This window comes from Theropithecus gelada, chromosome 5 (genome assembly GCF_003255815.1).
Source record: "Theropithecus gelada isolate Dixy chromosome 5, Tgel_1.0, whole genome shotgun sequence".
Classification (NCBI taxonomy): Eukaryota; Metazoa; Chordata; class Mammalia; order Primates; family Cercopithecidae; genus Theropithecus; species Theropithecus gelada.
In genome coordinates, this window is record NC_037672.1 from 24,649,784 (window position 1) to 24,663,957 (window position 14,174).

General features: G+C 42.3%; 1 protein-coding gene across 2 annotated transcripts in view; it reads right to left on the reverse strand.

The window, feature by feature from the left end:
• Positions 1–14,174, reverse strand: part of SEL1L3 (SEL1L family member 3) — a 117,734-nt gene that overhangs the window by 26,320 nt on the left and 77,240 nt on the right. For both annotated transcript variants that reach the window (XM_025385643.1, XM_025385644.1), the window contains exons 14-17: positions 10,319–10,381; positions 8,330–8,506; positions 5,111–5,238; positions 2,289–2,372 (exon numbers count right to left, since the gene is read on the reverse strand). In XM_025385643.1, the coding sequence (XP_025241428.1) occupies positions 2,289–2,372; positions 5,111–5,238; positions 8,330–8,506; positions 10,319–10,381 (452 nt within the window). The remainder of the gene's footprint in view (positions 1–2,288; positions 2,373–5,110; positions 5,239–8,329; positions 8,507–10,318; positions 10,382–14,174) is intronic.

Here is a 14,174-nt window from a genome sequence, read left to right on the forward strand (position 1 = left end):
TGGCCCTTGAGCTATAATTGTTCCCTCTATTCACCTTAGTTCATTCAATCAGTAGTTTCTGAACACTTTCCGGGCACCCCTGTGTTTAGGGAACTGGGATAGATGTGATCAGGCAATTGACGTGTAAAGAGCAATCATGATCCACAGAAGAACAAAAGGAAATAAGGAGTTAGGTAGGATTCCTGGGCAGAGGGAAAAGTCAGTGCAAGGGCTCAGAGATCAGATAGAATATGGGCCACATGAGAACCTGCCTGCAGAAGAGATGAGGCAGCAAATTTCCCCAAGCCCTACTTAAGGCATCTGTGGAAGCTTGTGGCCAGGCATCCTGCATTTAAGCGTACTCAGTAAAATCTGCGGAACTGAATCCAAACTCACAAAGGGTGCAGGACACACTTCAGGTCTCCTTTCTCCTTCCCCCAACTAACCAAATAACCAGCCAACCAAACAGAAAAAAACCATGATGAGGCTGAGTATTCTAAGAAGGAGGGCAAGTCACAGAAATCTTAATTCATCTAGCCCTTCACAGCAGCTTTTAAAATGTGCTAAAGTGCTTTGTGATATTAAATTCAAAAGTAGGACCCAGGCGCGGTGGCTCACGCCTGTAATCCCAACACTTTGGGGAGGCCAAGGTGGGTGAATCACCTGAGGTCAGGAGTTCGAGACCAGCCTGGCCAAAATGGAAAAACCCTGTCTCTACTAAAAACACAAAAATTATCTGGGCATGGTGGTGGACACCTGTAATCCCAGCTACTCGGGACACTGAGGCAGGAGATTTGCTTGACTCCAGGAGGCGGAGGCTGCAGTGAGCCAAGATCGTGCCACTGTACCCCAGCCTGGGTGACAGAGTGAGACTTCATCTCAAAAAAGCTTCAAAACATCAAAAGTAGGCAAGAAAGCTAAGGAACTAACAAAGACTCTATGAGAGAAACAGTGTTAGACGTCTTGGGGGCGGGGTTGGGTTGGGGAGGAGTGTTTACAGGAGTACTCTTCCTTTGGGAAAACCCCAAAAATAAACACTCCGATATTGAATGTTTAGTTCATCCTAAGAAGTTTGTAGGAAGCAGAGGGTGGGAGGTTGGGAGAGCGAGAAGCAGAGAATGAATTAGAGTCAAATTTGGGAGTTTTATGAACTGAAGTTTACTTGAGAAACAAGATAAAGCATCCCCCAAAAATTGTAAGGTACGTTTATGATGGGGAAACAGAAACTTTCTGAAAAAAAATTCTTTTTGATTGTGCAAAGTGAGGTCACAGGTAATAAACTTTCACAGGATGATGATAATAAAAATTTGCATTTGGTGCTTTCTTCATTGGCCTCATTTCTCCTACATTTTCTAATTTAAGATTCTCACTCATTGAGATGCTATCTGTTGGTTGCATGTGCAGCCATGGACTAAAAGGGAAAATGTCATTCTTTTGAACTTACACTTTAATTTTTAATTAAGGTTCAAATCAGAATGTGATCAATGCTGAGTCTCATCTAATGTCTTTGAGGCAGTGGACCGAGGACTTTTTTTAGTTATTACTGAAATATCCACATCATTTAGGCAATAAACCAGCCAAGAAAATGTGACCCAAGTTAAAACAACAATGGAATGCTAGAACTGACAGAAAAAAATAAAAGAAAGGAGATTGGTCAAGTTGGGGGAGGGGTCCCTTATTTGTAAAATCTATGAGTAACAGCAAACAGGGAGCATTTGTGGGTCCTCATGCATCACGTTTCATCCCATAAAGAACAAGATGAGATTTGCTAACTCCACCAGAAGGTTAGGAAGAAGGGCATCTCTTTGGTTGTGCCATTGGATACTGGACTTCCAGCAATCCCAGACTCCTAGTCATGGCAGATGCGGTAAAACATCTATGGAAGAGGTAGCCTGAACCTTAAACACTGATCTCTCTTCTTGCTAGGAACAAGGTAGAAATTCTGGACTTTCTGTGGCCTGGAAATAAAAAGCAGAGGGTCTCACCTAAGATCCCCTATGCTGTCTCCAGACTCTAAAACCAAGAGGGGCAAGCTTAAAGGAAAGAGAAATCAATGTATTTGTATATCTCTCTCAACTTGATGAGTGTGAACAATTCCCCTAGAGAACAAATTTTTGTGTATAATTAAACATGGAAATGCTATGTTTTCTAATCAACAGCCAATCAGTCCATGATACTCTGAATATCATTACTGGGAGCTGTGATTTCCCTGCAAATTGCTTTCTCAGTTGCATTTTAAGACTCCATTTCATAAGACTATACTGACAGGCAAGGAAAAAAGTTTGCTCTAACGTGGATCCCAAGCTTACCATGAACCTTCCAGGTAGGCATTGAGGCCTTTGCGAATGACATGGCCCAAGTAGCCATTTTTCTCAGCTACATGTTTTGCCCATCTGAAAAAAAAAGGGAAGAGAAAATATGCAAACTGTGGCAAATTTAATAAAATGTTTTTCTTCATATGCTCTCAATAAATCCCACTTGGGGAATATTTTGCTAGTTAGAATTTTTATAGAGCAACAAACCAGAACTGAATGTTAAGAAGGTAAAGAAAAAGCATTCTGAGCTTTTCATTTAGTGCCCTTTCTTATGAATGATTAGGAGTTGTCTTTTATGGAAACAAAGACATGTAAGATATATAATGAAATATATCCACCAATATGAAAAAATACAATCTCTACCAAGAGTTCTAGTACTCTATTAAGTCACGTTTACTTGCTTATTATTAGCTTTCCCTATTTTGCTTTGTTCCCTAATTTATTAGGAGTTTATTAGTAATGACCTAGTCTGTTATAATCCTTAGACATATAACTACTAAAGTAATAGTTTAAGAATGCATAACTAGAAAGCTAATAGAAGGGGAAGTAGAATAATTTTTAAAAATACTTGATTAGTACAAAGGAAGAGTAAGAAAAGAGATTAAAAAAAGGCCCCCCACAAAAGTGACCCCTGACAAAATCCCCGACAAAAGTAACAAATAGAAAATAAGCAGGAAAATGGTATATTTAAAACCAAACATATCCATAATTACATTAAATGTAAATGGACAAAATACACCAATTAAAAATGAAAATTTAAAAATACAAAAAATAACTAAAAATACAAAATTTTAAAAATTAAAAAAAATACAAATACCTAATTATATGCTGCTTACAAGAGACATGCATTGAAATTTAAGAATGAAGAAAAGTTGAAAGTAAAGAAATGGAAAAAGATAAATCATACAAACTCTAACACTAAAATCAGGTATAACTACATGATCATCAGAAAAAATAGACTTTAAGGCAAGAACCATGAACAGAGATAAAGAGGACATTGTAAAATGATAAAGGGATCAACTACAAAGACAAAACAATTCTAAATCTATGTGATCCAATAACATAGATTCAAGATATATAATGCAAAATTGACAGAACTAAAAGGAGAGGTAAATAAGTTCACAAATATAGTTGGAGATTTTAATATACTTCTTTCAGTAACTGACCTAACAAGCAGAAAAAGAAACATCAGAAAGGATGGGGAAGCTCTGAATAACATAATTAACAAACTTGATGTAACTGATATATATGTAGATGTTGTACCCAATAAGTTCAGAAAGTACACTCTTTTCAAGAAGCCATAAAATATATACCAAAATTGACCATATACTAGTCATAAAGCACACTTCAACAAATTTCAAAGGATCGGAATCATTCACAATATATTCTCTCATCACAGTGAAATTAAGCTAGAAATCAATAACAAGAGGATAACAGAAAAACCACAAAACATGAATATTCATGTCAAATATACTAAATAACAAAGATAAAAAACCAAGTCAGTCTAAGTCAAGTTTATCACCAAGGTCAGGTCAGGTTGGATTTGAACCCAAATGTGTTACGAAGAACAATCTTTCGGAGAGCCAGGGTATCAGTGTGAGGGTGGCTTAAAACAGAGGTCGACAAACTCTTTTTCTGTAAAGAGCAAGATACTAAATACTGTAAACTTCGTGGGCCACATACAGTCTCTGTTGCATAGCCTTCTTTATTTGTTTTATAACTCCTCAGGAATGTAAAAGCATTCTTAGCTCTTGGGGTCATACAAAACAGGTACCAAGTTACATTTCATCTATGGGTCATGGTTTGATAACTCCTGTAAAACATTTGCAGGCATGCAAGACCTCAAAAATGTGCCTCCCATTCACCATACCTCAGGAACCTACTATAGGATGTGCTCTACCAAAATGTAAGTGCAGACCAAGAAAGAGAAAGAAAGGGGTCTGGCAAAGAAGAGAACCAAAAAAGACAGAGATGGAGGGAAAGTAAATATCTATAATAATGACAGTTAATCTCAGCATGACAGCATTGTCCTGAACAAAGACTCCAGGACGGATGTCACCAGGAAGGTTAAATTAATATAATATGTAGATAAGTCTGGACATACTGAGAGGAAATTCAGGCACCTGGAGGAGAATTTGGAGATCAAGTACATAGAAAATGATAAGTATACAGAAAGCTTAGCAAATAAACAATAAAAAATAAGTAACAATCCATAGAAAAGACAAAGTTGTGCAAGAAAGGAAAAGTAATCATAGTATACTATGGCTCAGTTAGAAATAGCATTTACATGGTCATAATAATGTAAGCCCTGATACTAATGTAACCAAAATGATATACTCATTGGGAAGATGAAAGATGGCAGGAAGTGTGAATGAGCTGAGTAGTGGGAGGTGGCAGAGTCAAAGGAAACTACATCTTTATCGTTCACAGTGGGACATCATTAGACAATGCCTAGCATGAAAATACCAAGAAATAGTGGTATAAGCATGTTATTTAGAAATAGAGACAAATAAAAAATAAACAAAATCAATAAATAAATCTTTCAAAAAAGATTGAAAGTGATTCATTCTAGGGAGCAGAAAATAGAGTCTGGGGGTGGGATGAAGCGGGGTAGGCAAGGATTTCTTGTTTTGCCTTTGTCAAATTATTTTTAAATTTTTAATTAAAATTTTTAATTTTGTCTTGTCAAATTATGTGGCTTTTAAAACTACATGCATGTATAACTGGTAAAAATAAAAAACTCAATTAAAAAATGCTCAGGCACAGTGAATCTAGGATATGACTTTCCCTTCAAATGCAACGTTTGACAGTCTTACACAACAGCTTTCTCAGGATCTCTAGGGAATGTCTCCAGGTTGCCTGTGATATAGTAGAGAGAACACCACAAGGTTCCTTCCATGTGTCCGCCTTGTGCAGCCTTATGGAAATATTCACCAGCTAAAGTCTGTAATGAGAGATGAACAAACGTTGAGTCATCCTAGCTGGGCTGGTTTCACCGGAGGCTAGGTGGTAAGATGCTTTAAGCCTGATATGATTACAGGCTTATAACTTCTGATAGCTTTAAAACCAGGGCAAGCAACAATTCCAGGAAGATAGCCAATCACAGAAGCCAGCCTCTGAGATGCATGACCTTGCCTCAGCTATTCTGTTGATTAAGTTTACCCAATAAATAAGACAATATGTAATTATGAATACCATTGCCATCTCATTTGATCCTCACATAACCCCCTGCAGGCTAGATAGAAGACTAGATCAGAAGTCACACCAGGTGAAAATCCAGGCATTTGCTTTCCTAACGCTGCTTAAAACCTTTCTTCAAACTCATGTGCAAAAACTGCATTTCCAGTAGGAAGGTGAGAATTAGAATGTGACAATAAGAAAACTTCACTCACAGATGTCTTGGGAGGGTTAGCACACATTTGCTATGCATAAAAATATACAGCCACTTATGTCATCAGAGACAGGTAGAGGGAAAGAATAAGACAAACACATAGATGGGTATATTTCCACTGATTACTCTTATTTTTCTGAGGCAGTTAGCAATTGTTTTTTGAAAGCAAGGGCGTTGAAGTTAGGCAGGCTTGGTTCAAATCCCAGCTCTGCTCCTTACTAGCTGTGTGGACTTGGGCATGTTGGTTAATCTCTCCAAATCTAATTTCCTTCCACTGAAAAATGTGCCTTCAGATAGCACCTACAGTGAAGGGTTGTTGCAAGGATTAAATGAGATAACACATTCTCAAGGTTTATCGCAGTGTTTCAAAAAGAATACTCTTCCAATTCTTCCCCTCCTACCCCCACATCTGCTGCTGCCGCAATCTTGTTCCTCCCAATAAATGCCACTTCCATACTTCCAGCGCAACAGATGACAAACGCCCTGGAGTCATCCCTGACTCTTCTCCACCTCTCACACCCCACATTCAATCCGTCAGCAAATCCTGCTGCCTCAACCTTCCAAATACATGTAGAACCCAATTTCAGCCCCTCCACTGACACCGCCCTGGTCTCGCCCACTGCCCTCTCTCACTTGGATCCAATGCATGAACCCCCTGCTCCTGTCCATGTCTCCAGTAGGCAGGATCTAGGAGGAACTTTTAAAATATAACCCATCATTGCCCCATTGAACACTGCCCAGTGGTTTCCATTTTGCTCAGAGCAGAAACTAAGTCTCACACTGGTCGGCTTCCTCCCTAGCCCTGTCTCCCACCCTCTCCATCTCTTCTGCTTTCCACTCCACTCCTCTGGCCTCCCTGCTGCTCCTCTAGCACACCAAGCCTGCTACCTTCTCGGGGCCTCTGCACTGCCTGTTCCTTCCTTCCAGAATGTTCTCCCAGATATCTGTAAGATTCCTTTAGGAGTCTATACAATATCACCTTATGAAAGAGGCCTTCCCTGGTTCCCTGGTTTCCATTATAAAATAGCATTTCCCAATCTCCACCTCCTCATACTACATATATATATAGAAGATATATAAATAAAAATTTATATACACATATAAACTATATAAAAATTAAAAATACATTTTTTGTTTGTTTGTTTTTTGAGATGGAGTCTCGCTCTGTCGCCCAGGCTGGAGTACAGTGGCGCAATCTTGGCTCACTGCAACCTCTGCCTCCAGGGTTCCAGTGATTCTCCTGCCTCAGCCTCTTGAGTGGCTGGGATTACAAGCATACCTGGCTAATTTTTGTATTTTTAGTGATGAGGGTTTGTGTTTTTAGAGACGGAGTTTCACCGTGTTGGCCAGGCTGGTCTTGAACTCCTGAGCTCAAGTGATCTGCCTGCCTCAGTCTCCCAAAGTGTGATGGGATTACAGGTGTGAACCACTGTTCTCAGCCCTCCTGAACTTGTTTTAGTTCTCTGCATAGCACTGATCTTCACCTCCCCTCCTATTATATAGTTATTTGTTTATTGTCTTTTCCATTTGGTGGAATGAAACTTCATAAGAGCAGGGACTGATTTGCCTGCTACTACGTCCTCGGTGTTCAGCAGGGTGCCTGGCACTGGGTAGGTGTTCACCACATTTTGTTAAATGTAGTTGAGCTCAGGGCCAGGCACAGTGGCTCACACCTGTAATCCCAGCACTTTGGGTGGCCGACGTGGGCAGATCACTTGAGGCCAGGAGTTCAAGACCAGCCTGGACAACATGGCAAAACCTCATCTCTACTAAAAATACAAAAATTAACTAGGCATGGTGGTGCACGCCTGTAATCCCAGCTACTCCGGAGATTGAGGCATGAGAATCGTTTGAACCCAGGAGGTGGAGGCTGTAGTGAGCTGAGATTGTGCCACTGCACTCCAGCTTGGGTGATAGAGCGAGACTCTGTCTCAGAAAAAAAAAAAAAATAATAATGTAGCTTAGGTTATGATTACCAACATCAACATTATTATTAATAGAGTGGACTTCCACTGTGCACTAGGGCCAGGTCTTCACACCATGAAGTGTGTGACCCTATGTTACTTAATTTCGCAGAACCTCAGTCACTTATCTGAAAAATGGACATAACCAGAGTATTAAGAGCTATTTCAGAGGAGAATTAGGATTACGTAAGAGAGCACATGGTACGGTGTTTTGCATGGTGCTTGGCACAGAGGAAATGCTTAATCAACACTTAAGATTGCCATTGTATTTTCATTATTATTAAAACTGGTTTCACACCAGGCAGTCATATCTGGACTTAGCTCTCCTTGCTTCTAGCAAGATCAGTCTCTGCTCCATCTCATGCTATTCCTGTCCTGTGTCATCTCCCACTCCTCCCTCTAGCTCAAGACCCCCTCCTCCATGAAGCCTTCCTGGCTGCTTTGGCCTTCACTGTTTCCCGGCTCCAGAGCTTTGCATCACACCATTTGCCACACACTTGGCACTTGGCCAGATGCCACCCTTTCCTCTTCACTATCTTGTCTTCCTACGAGACCCCCTGAGCTCCTCGAGGACAGGGACTGTGTCTGGGGTTGTGTCTGGGGCACACAGTGTACCTTCAACAAATGCTTCATGATCAAGGGACCGACCAGTTGCAGAGTGGGCCTCAAGTCTTACTCACTTGATTTCTTCCAGGGACTCCAGGGAAGATGCCATCCAAATGCAGGACTCCAAGATTGTATGATGCATCTGGGTTCCCCATTTCTTCTGCTTTTAACCAGTACTTTGCTGCTTTGGCGTAATTTTTCTTGAATTTGTGGTAATACCATCCCAGGCCATTGACTGCCTGATGCAATCCCTAAATTTTGGAACAATAAAGAAATTAACTTTAGAAAAATGAAATCTAAAGAGCTCTGGAAGCAATTATTGTGGAAGCATTCTGCCTAAGCCTGAACAAAACCTTCCCCTTTCTCTTATTTTGGAGCAGATGGCATTAAAGAAAACCTAAGTGCTAGAAAACACAAGCCTGCCTCACAGTCTTCCCAGGTGGGTTTCACCCGACTGCTGCCGGGGTTCTGCCTTCCATCTCTGCAGCAATGTTAGCCCCCAAATCATTGTTCTGCTCCTGTGGGCTCTTATGCAACACGCTTGTCTATAAAAGGCCTCTGATTGCCCTGCTGCATCAATAGTGCCCTTGAAATTCATGAACGCTCAACTGAGGCCTGAAACCTGCCCCGACTGGGATGGTTTCTAGGTGATCCGCCTGCCCATCTGTTGATTCCTCTGCCCTGAACACCAACACGCACTCTGTGGGAAGCAGATGCAACATCCTACTTGCACAGCACAGGTGCTCTGTCTCTGCGTGGTACCCCCAGTTCTGACAGGGAATTCAGGGTGTGGGAGGGGCAGAAGCAGAAGGGGACGGCAGTGAAGAATGAGAATCATTTAATACATTTAAGGCCATGACTATTCCAGATCCATAAAACTGTATTTCCATTATTTACCTAAGCTCTGTTAAAATTCATTCAGAATAAAGCCCACTAGACATCAATTCGCCACTAGGATGGTACAGAGATGCAAATTTCACACCTTCCAAGAAACCACCTCACGGCCCCATTTTATGGTCCTCTGCAACCAATGACTTCCATGACTACTGTTAAGTTATTTTTCTACTCCTGCCCTAGAGTTTCTGTTGTCAGGAGTGGGGTACATATCAGGGGGTTCCCTCTTCCTGGGTCATGTGTCCTCTTGACAACACATAGATGGAGGAACAATCTTTTAGGTCTCTCATTCCATGCTCCAACTTCCTGCTGTATGCAACTTTGAACTCCTCAGGAGACGAGAATGAAGAAGAAAAATCAGCATGGTCATTTTAGGAGTCTTCATCATGAAGGCAAATATTGGTAGCCTTGGAGGCACATCCAGATGCCAAAAGGGCTATAAGGTGCCTTGTCAAGGTGTAGATTTCTAGTAGTTTCTGCAAATCTATTTATTTGGACATCAGTATGCATGCACATATGAGTGTGCACATGTGACTGTGCATGCATTGGGCATGCGTGTGTGTGTGTGTGCATGTGTGTGCATGTGTGGGTGGGGGCCCCTCAAAAGCAACATTGTATCCTCCATTCTGTAGAGCTGTATAGAAACTAGCTGACTTGATGATACCACTTAAGTGTAAATAGTGACAAAAGCAAAATAATTCCCAATCCTAGCAATAAACTTAATAAACAGCCCTGTTATCAATGCACAGGAAACAAATGGGAAACGGACACCACAGAGTTAACCTTCAAAGGAGTTAGGCTTCTGGTTTCCTGAATTCAGTGGCATTTATACCCATTCAATTTCCAGGGGTCCTGCTGCTTGTTATCAGGGCAGCTCCTGATTATAATTTTAGCCTTCAAACAAAATCAGCCCGAATGCTATTGACTGGAAGGTGAATTCAGCTTTTGAATTTTGCTGCCCCTATTGTGGCAAGTTTCTGTATGTATTGTAACTAAAAAGTGACTAATCACTGCAGTGGGGGTGCCGTGCCTGCGACCAACCGCTCACCACCCCATTTCCACCTTAGGGCTTTGTAGGAAGAGGCTGGCCATTTCCTTTTTTTAGATGTGCGAGAGTGTGTGGGTGTGTGTGGTGGAACTGTTTCCCTTTGATAATATGCATGTGTTACCTTGGAAGCTGCTTTCTTCATCAGCTCTAAGGCAAGCCGTCTGTTCTTTTTTACTCCTTGACCCTAAACATTGATAAACAGTGACGATTACAAAGAAAATAAAACCAGACTGCACACATACAGACACATTAGTGTTGGATATAAAATACTTAAACATAAAACCCTAACTTTCTTCATTTAAACCCAAGCTTAGGGATTTCTATAGGCAGTGCTGTTTCATCATCATCATCATTATTATTTCACTTATATTTGTGGAGCACAGGCAACAAACCTCAACTTTGCAGCTTAGCAGTAATCCCTGTGTCAACTGCAACCCTGTCAATCCACAGGTACTGTTGGGGGAAGCTATGAATCAGGTTAAATGGGTTTGGTCATCCTGGATGCTTTCCTCTGGGGACTACCTAATTTGCCAGCCAGATAAAGCACTTTATCTGTGTTGGACAGTCAGGAGTTACCAGGCTGTCGCTTGCAGCCTTCATCAGTGCTGGCTGGGGTCTCTGGGGTGGAACATTGTTGCTTCAGAATCAGCTCAAGAACCGGCTCCACAGAAGATAGAATGCAGCAGAATAGGTTGCCTCAGACGTAACTAACAGAAACTAACAAGGTTCTTCCAGCAAAATCAAGATGTTCCAGGGGAGGTGGTTTGTCCACAACAGAGAGACATGGGCTTTGGGGTTCTTGTCACAAGAGAGAAACTCTGTGGAACACACTGAGATGTCTGGAGGACCACTGGGGAGATGGTGGGCTCAAGGGTAGAATGGAAGGAGGTCCTTGAGTATCTCTTGGCGTAGATCTGAAAGCAAAGATAGCCAGGCAAGGGGGGGGAGGTGGCTGTAAACCACTGCTGCTTCCAAACTCACTTAGAATTACTGATACCCCCAATCCCCATGTGCCACATGGGGTCCTCCTGGACTCAGACAACAGTTGACAGGATCGCCTGTGATTTGAATGTGAGAGGGTTTTGCAACAAACACACCTACAAACGCTATTTAGACGCTTAGCTCTACAGTAAATGGAAACAGCACTAGTTACCATTCCTGTGTTAATTAACATTGGCCAAGCACTGTCTAAGTGCTTCATTGACCCCACCTGAGGTGCTGCTATTATATTCTCATCTGAGAAATGTGCCCTTAGTCACACAATGGGAAATGCGGGCAGAATTTGAATCCAGATGGGTGGACTCCAGAATCCAAGCTGGTAACTGCCACTCTCTATTTTCTTCTGCCTATTTCAGTTCATAACCTCCTTGTAGGATCTGGGAACCATGCAGGATATACTCGACTGGCTGTCTTTCAGGACCCCAAATAAAACTGTGAATCCAACTAAAGGTTAAATTACATATGCCAGGTTTCTACTCGACTTTAACTTGCTTATTTAATAAAACCAATGAACTGAAGCAAAGTGGAAGATGAAAATATTTTTCAGAATGGCACCACTGCTTCATTTAATTAGGGAGGAAGAGGAGAGGGAAAAGGACATAGAAGGACACTTGGAGTAACTGGACGGGGAGGAGACGAGCTTTCTGGACTTCTGGAAAAGCATCAGAAAGACCAGAATCACAGAACGTTAGCGCCTGGTTGAAGTATAATAAGTCTATCTTCTCCAACTCTTTTTCGTTTTGAAGAAATAAAACAGGGGCCCAGAGCGGTTGACTTAGCCAAAGCCTCAGAGTCAGAGCTGCAATGACAGCCCCCACACTCTAGGACAGGGATGTTTACACTGTACCCGCTATCGAGTCCAAACTGGGATAACTTTTCTTGCACAAAGACGATGTACTCTACACGAATCTGAGTAGTATTGGAAGTTATTAAATGAGAGAAATGGGAAGCCTGGTACATCGTAAGTACTCAGTAACTACCCACTGAGTGAATGGATGGAGGACAGCTGCTGCTGTCAAAGTCAAAGCTTTATCCTCATGTGGATGCGAGATAAGATGGACTCGACTACCTGGAATGAACCACAGCCACCATCTTGGTACCATCTTTGCATACAAGCCCGATGCCCCCACACAGCCAAATGCACTTACTGTTCTTTGCATACGGAAAGCCCATTTTCAGCGTGGGGTTCTTTCACACAGAATACACTTGGGGAGATCTTCTAGCCAGAGGCGGAAATCTTCCCTGAGCTGCTAATAAAGGGCTTCCTTCCTCCCACCCAGAGAAAACTTAGCAAGAATGCAGAACCCCACCTCTCTGCAAAAAAGCCTGAAGGTGTGAGAAAGCAAACCCAGAGAAGGCATTATGTCACTCCCAGAGTCATTTATTTCTGGATTTGCCTCTCCCTGTAGATTGTGAGATCTTGGTGGGCAGAGATAACGTCTGATTTGTGCCTTTATTTTGGACTCCACTCTGGTGGACAGGTGCTGCTCCTCTGTGCTTACTGATGTCGGTCTTCTGCCTTCCTCTCTGTGTATGAGCTCCCTGAGGTCAGGGACGTGACTCATGCATCCATATGTCCCTCCATGTAGCCCAGAGCCTGGCATTGGGTCAGCCCTGAATGGAATGGTTGCTTATTGAACAAATACATGAATGCATTGGCACATGGCTCAGATTCAAAGCATTTCCATGTTGATTTGACAACTGGAAAGAGAAGGTCTGAGACCTCAATTTGGAAAACACAACAACCAATAGGTTTTCAGGCTTTGATAGGGTAGGGGGGGTTAGAAATGTAGCCACAGCCATGGTTGTTAATTTCGGAGTGGCCACAGCTGTGTTCTGGAGATGGGCCTGGCCTTGTTTGAAGATCCTTGCTTTTTGGGGGCAGCTGCTTTCTTTGGGTATGGACATAAGTCTAAGAATTTCCTTACCAAAGCCAAAGCTTTTTACTTTTCTAAGATTGATGAATTGATGTCTCTGTGCTTGGGGAGGATGAACACAGACTGTGAAGCCAGACTTCCTAGATCCCAGTTCCAAGTCAGAAATGTACCAGTTGGGTGACCTTGGGCAAGTTACAAAACCTTTCTGTGCCTTTGTCTCCATATAAATGGAGAGCGATCATAATACACCAAGGTATCAACCTTGTAAGTCAGTTGTAAGGATTTAATGCATTAGTCCGTGCAAAGCAGGTAACAACCACTCAGTCAGTGTGAACTATTACTAATTTTTTTTTTTTTTTCCTGAGATGGATTCTGGCTCTCTCGCCCAGGCTGGAGTGCAGTGGCAGGATCTTGGCTCAGTGCAACCTCTGCCTCCCAGGTTCAATCAATTTTCCTGCCTCAACCTCCCAAGTTGCTGGGATTACAGGCACAGCCACCACACCTAGCTAATTTTTGTATTTTTAGTAGAGACGGGGTTTCACCATGTTGGCCAGGCTTGTCTTGAACTCCTGACCTCAGGCGATCCACCTGCCTTGGCCTCCCAAAGTGCTGGGATTACAGGCGTGAGCCACCACGCCAGGCCATACTATTTTGTATAAAGAACTCGGCATTTTACAGTCCCCAAAGTCCTTTGGTCCTATGATCTCATTCAATCTGTGGTCATTGCCACTGTCCCATGAGATGAGGTGACTCCAAGGACATACCTGATGGTTACAGAGGTGGGACTTTAATGCTTGTCTGCTAGGCTCTTCCCACCCCTCTCCTGTTGGCTTAAAACCAAGATCTTTATTTTCATCAGCAGGATTGTTGGGATCCAGCCCAATTACACACTATGTTTAAGCTGTAATTAAAAGAGAACTCTGCCTGGTGGCAAACTTGCAGTGCCTGTGGGGGCTGGCAGCTGAGTGCCAATCGATAAAATACGGGTATCTCCTCCAGACTGCCGCGGTTCTTGCAAAAGCACAGAGAATCCAGGTGCCAAACATAAGACTAATGATTAAAAATGAGAACAGGGAATTGCTTCTGACTCTGCCTTTTTAG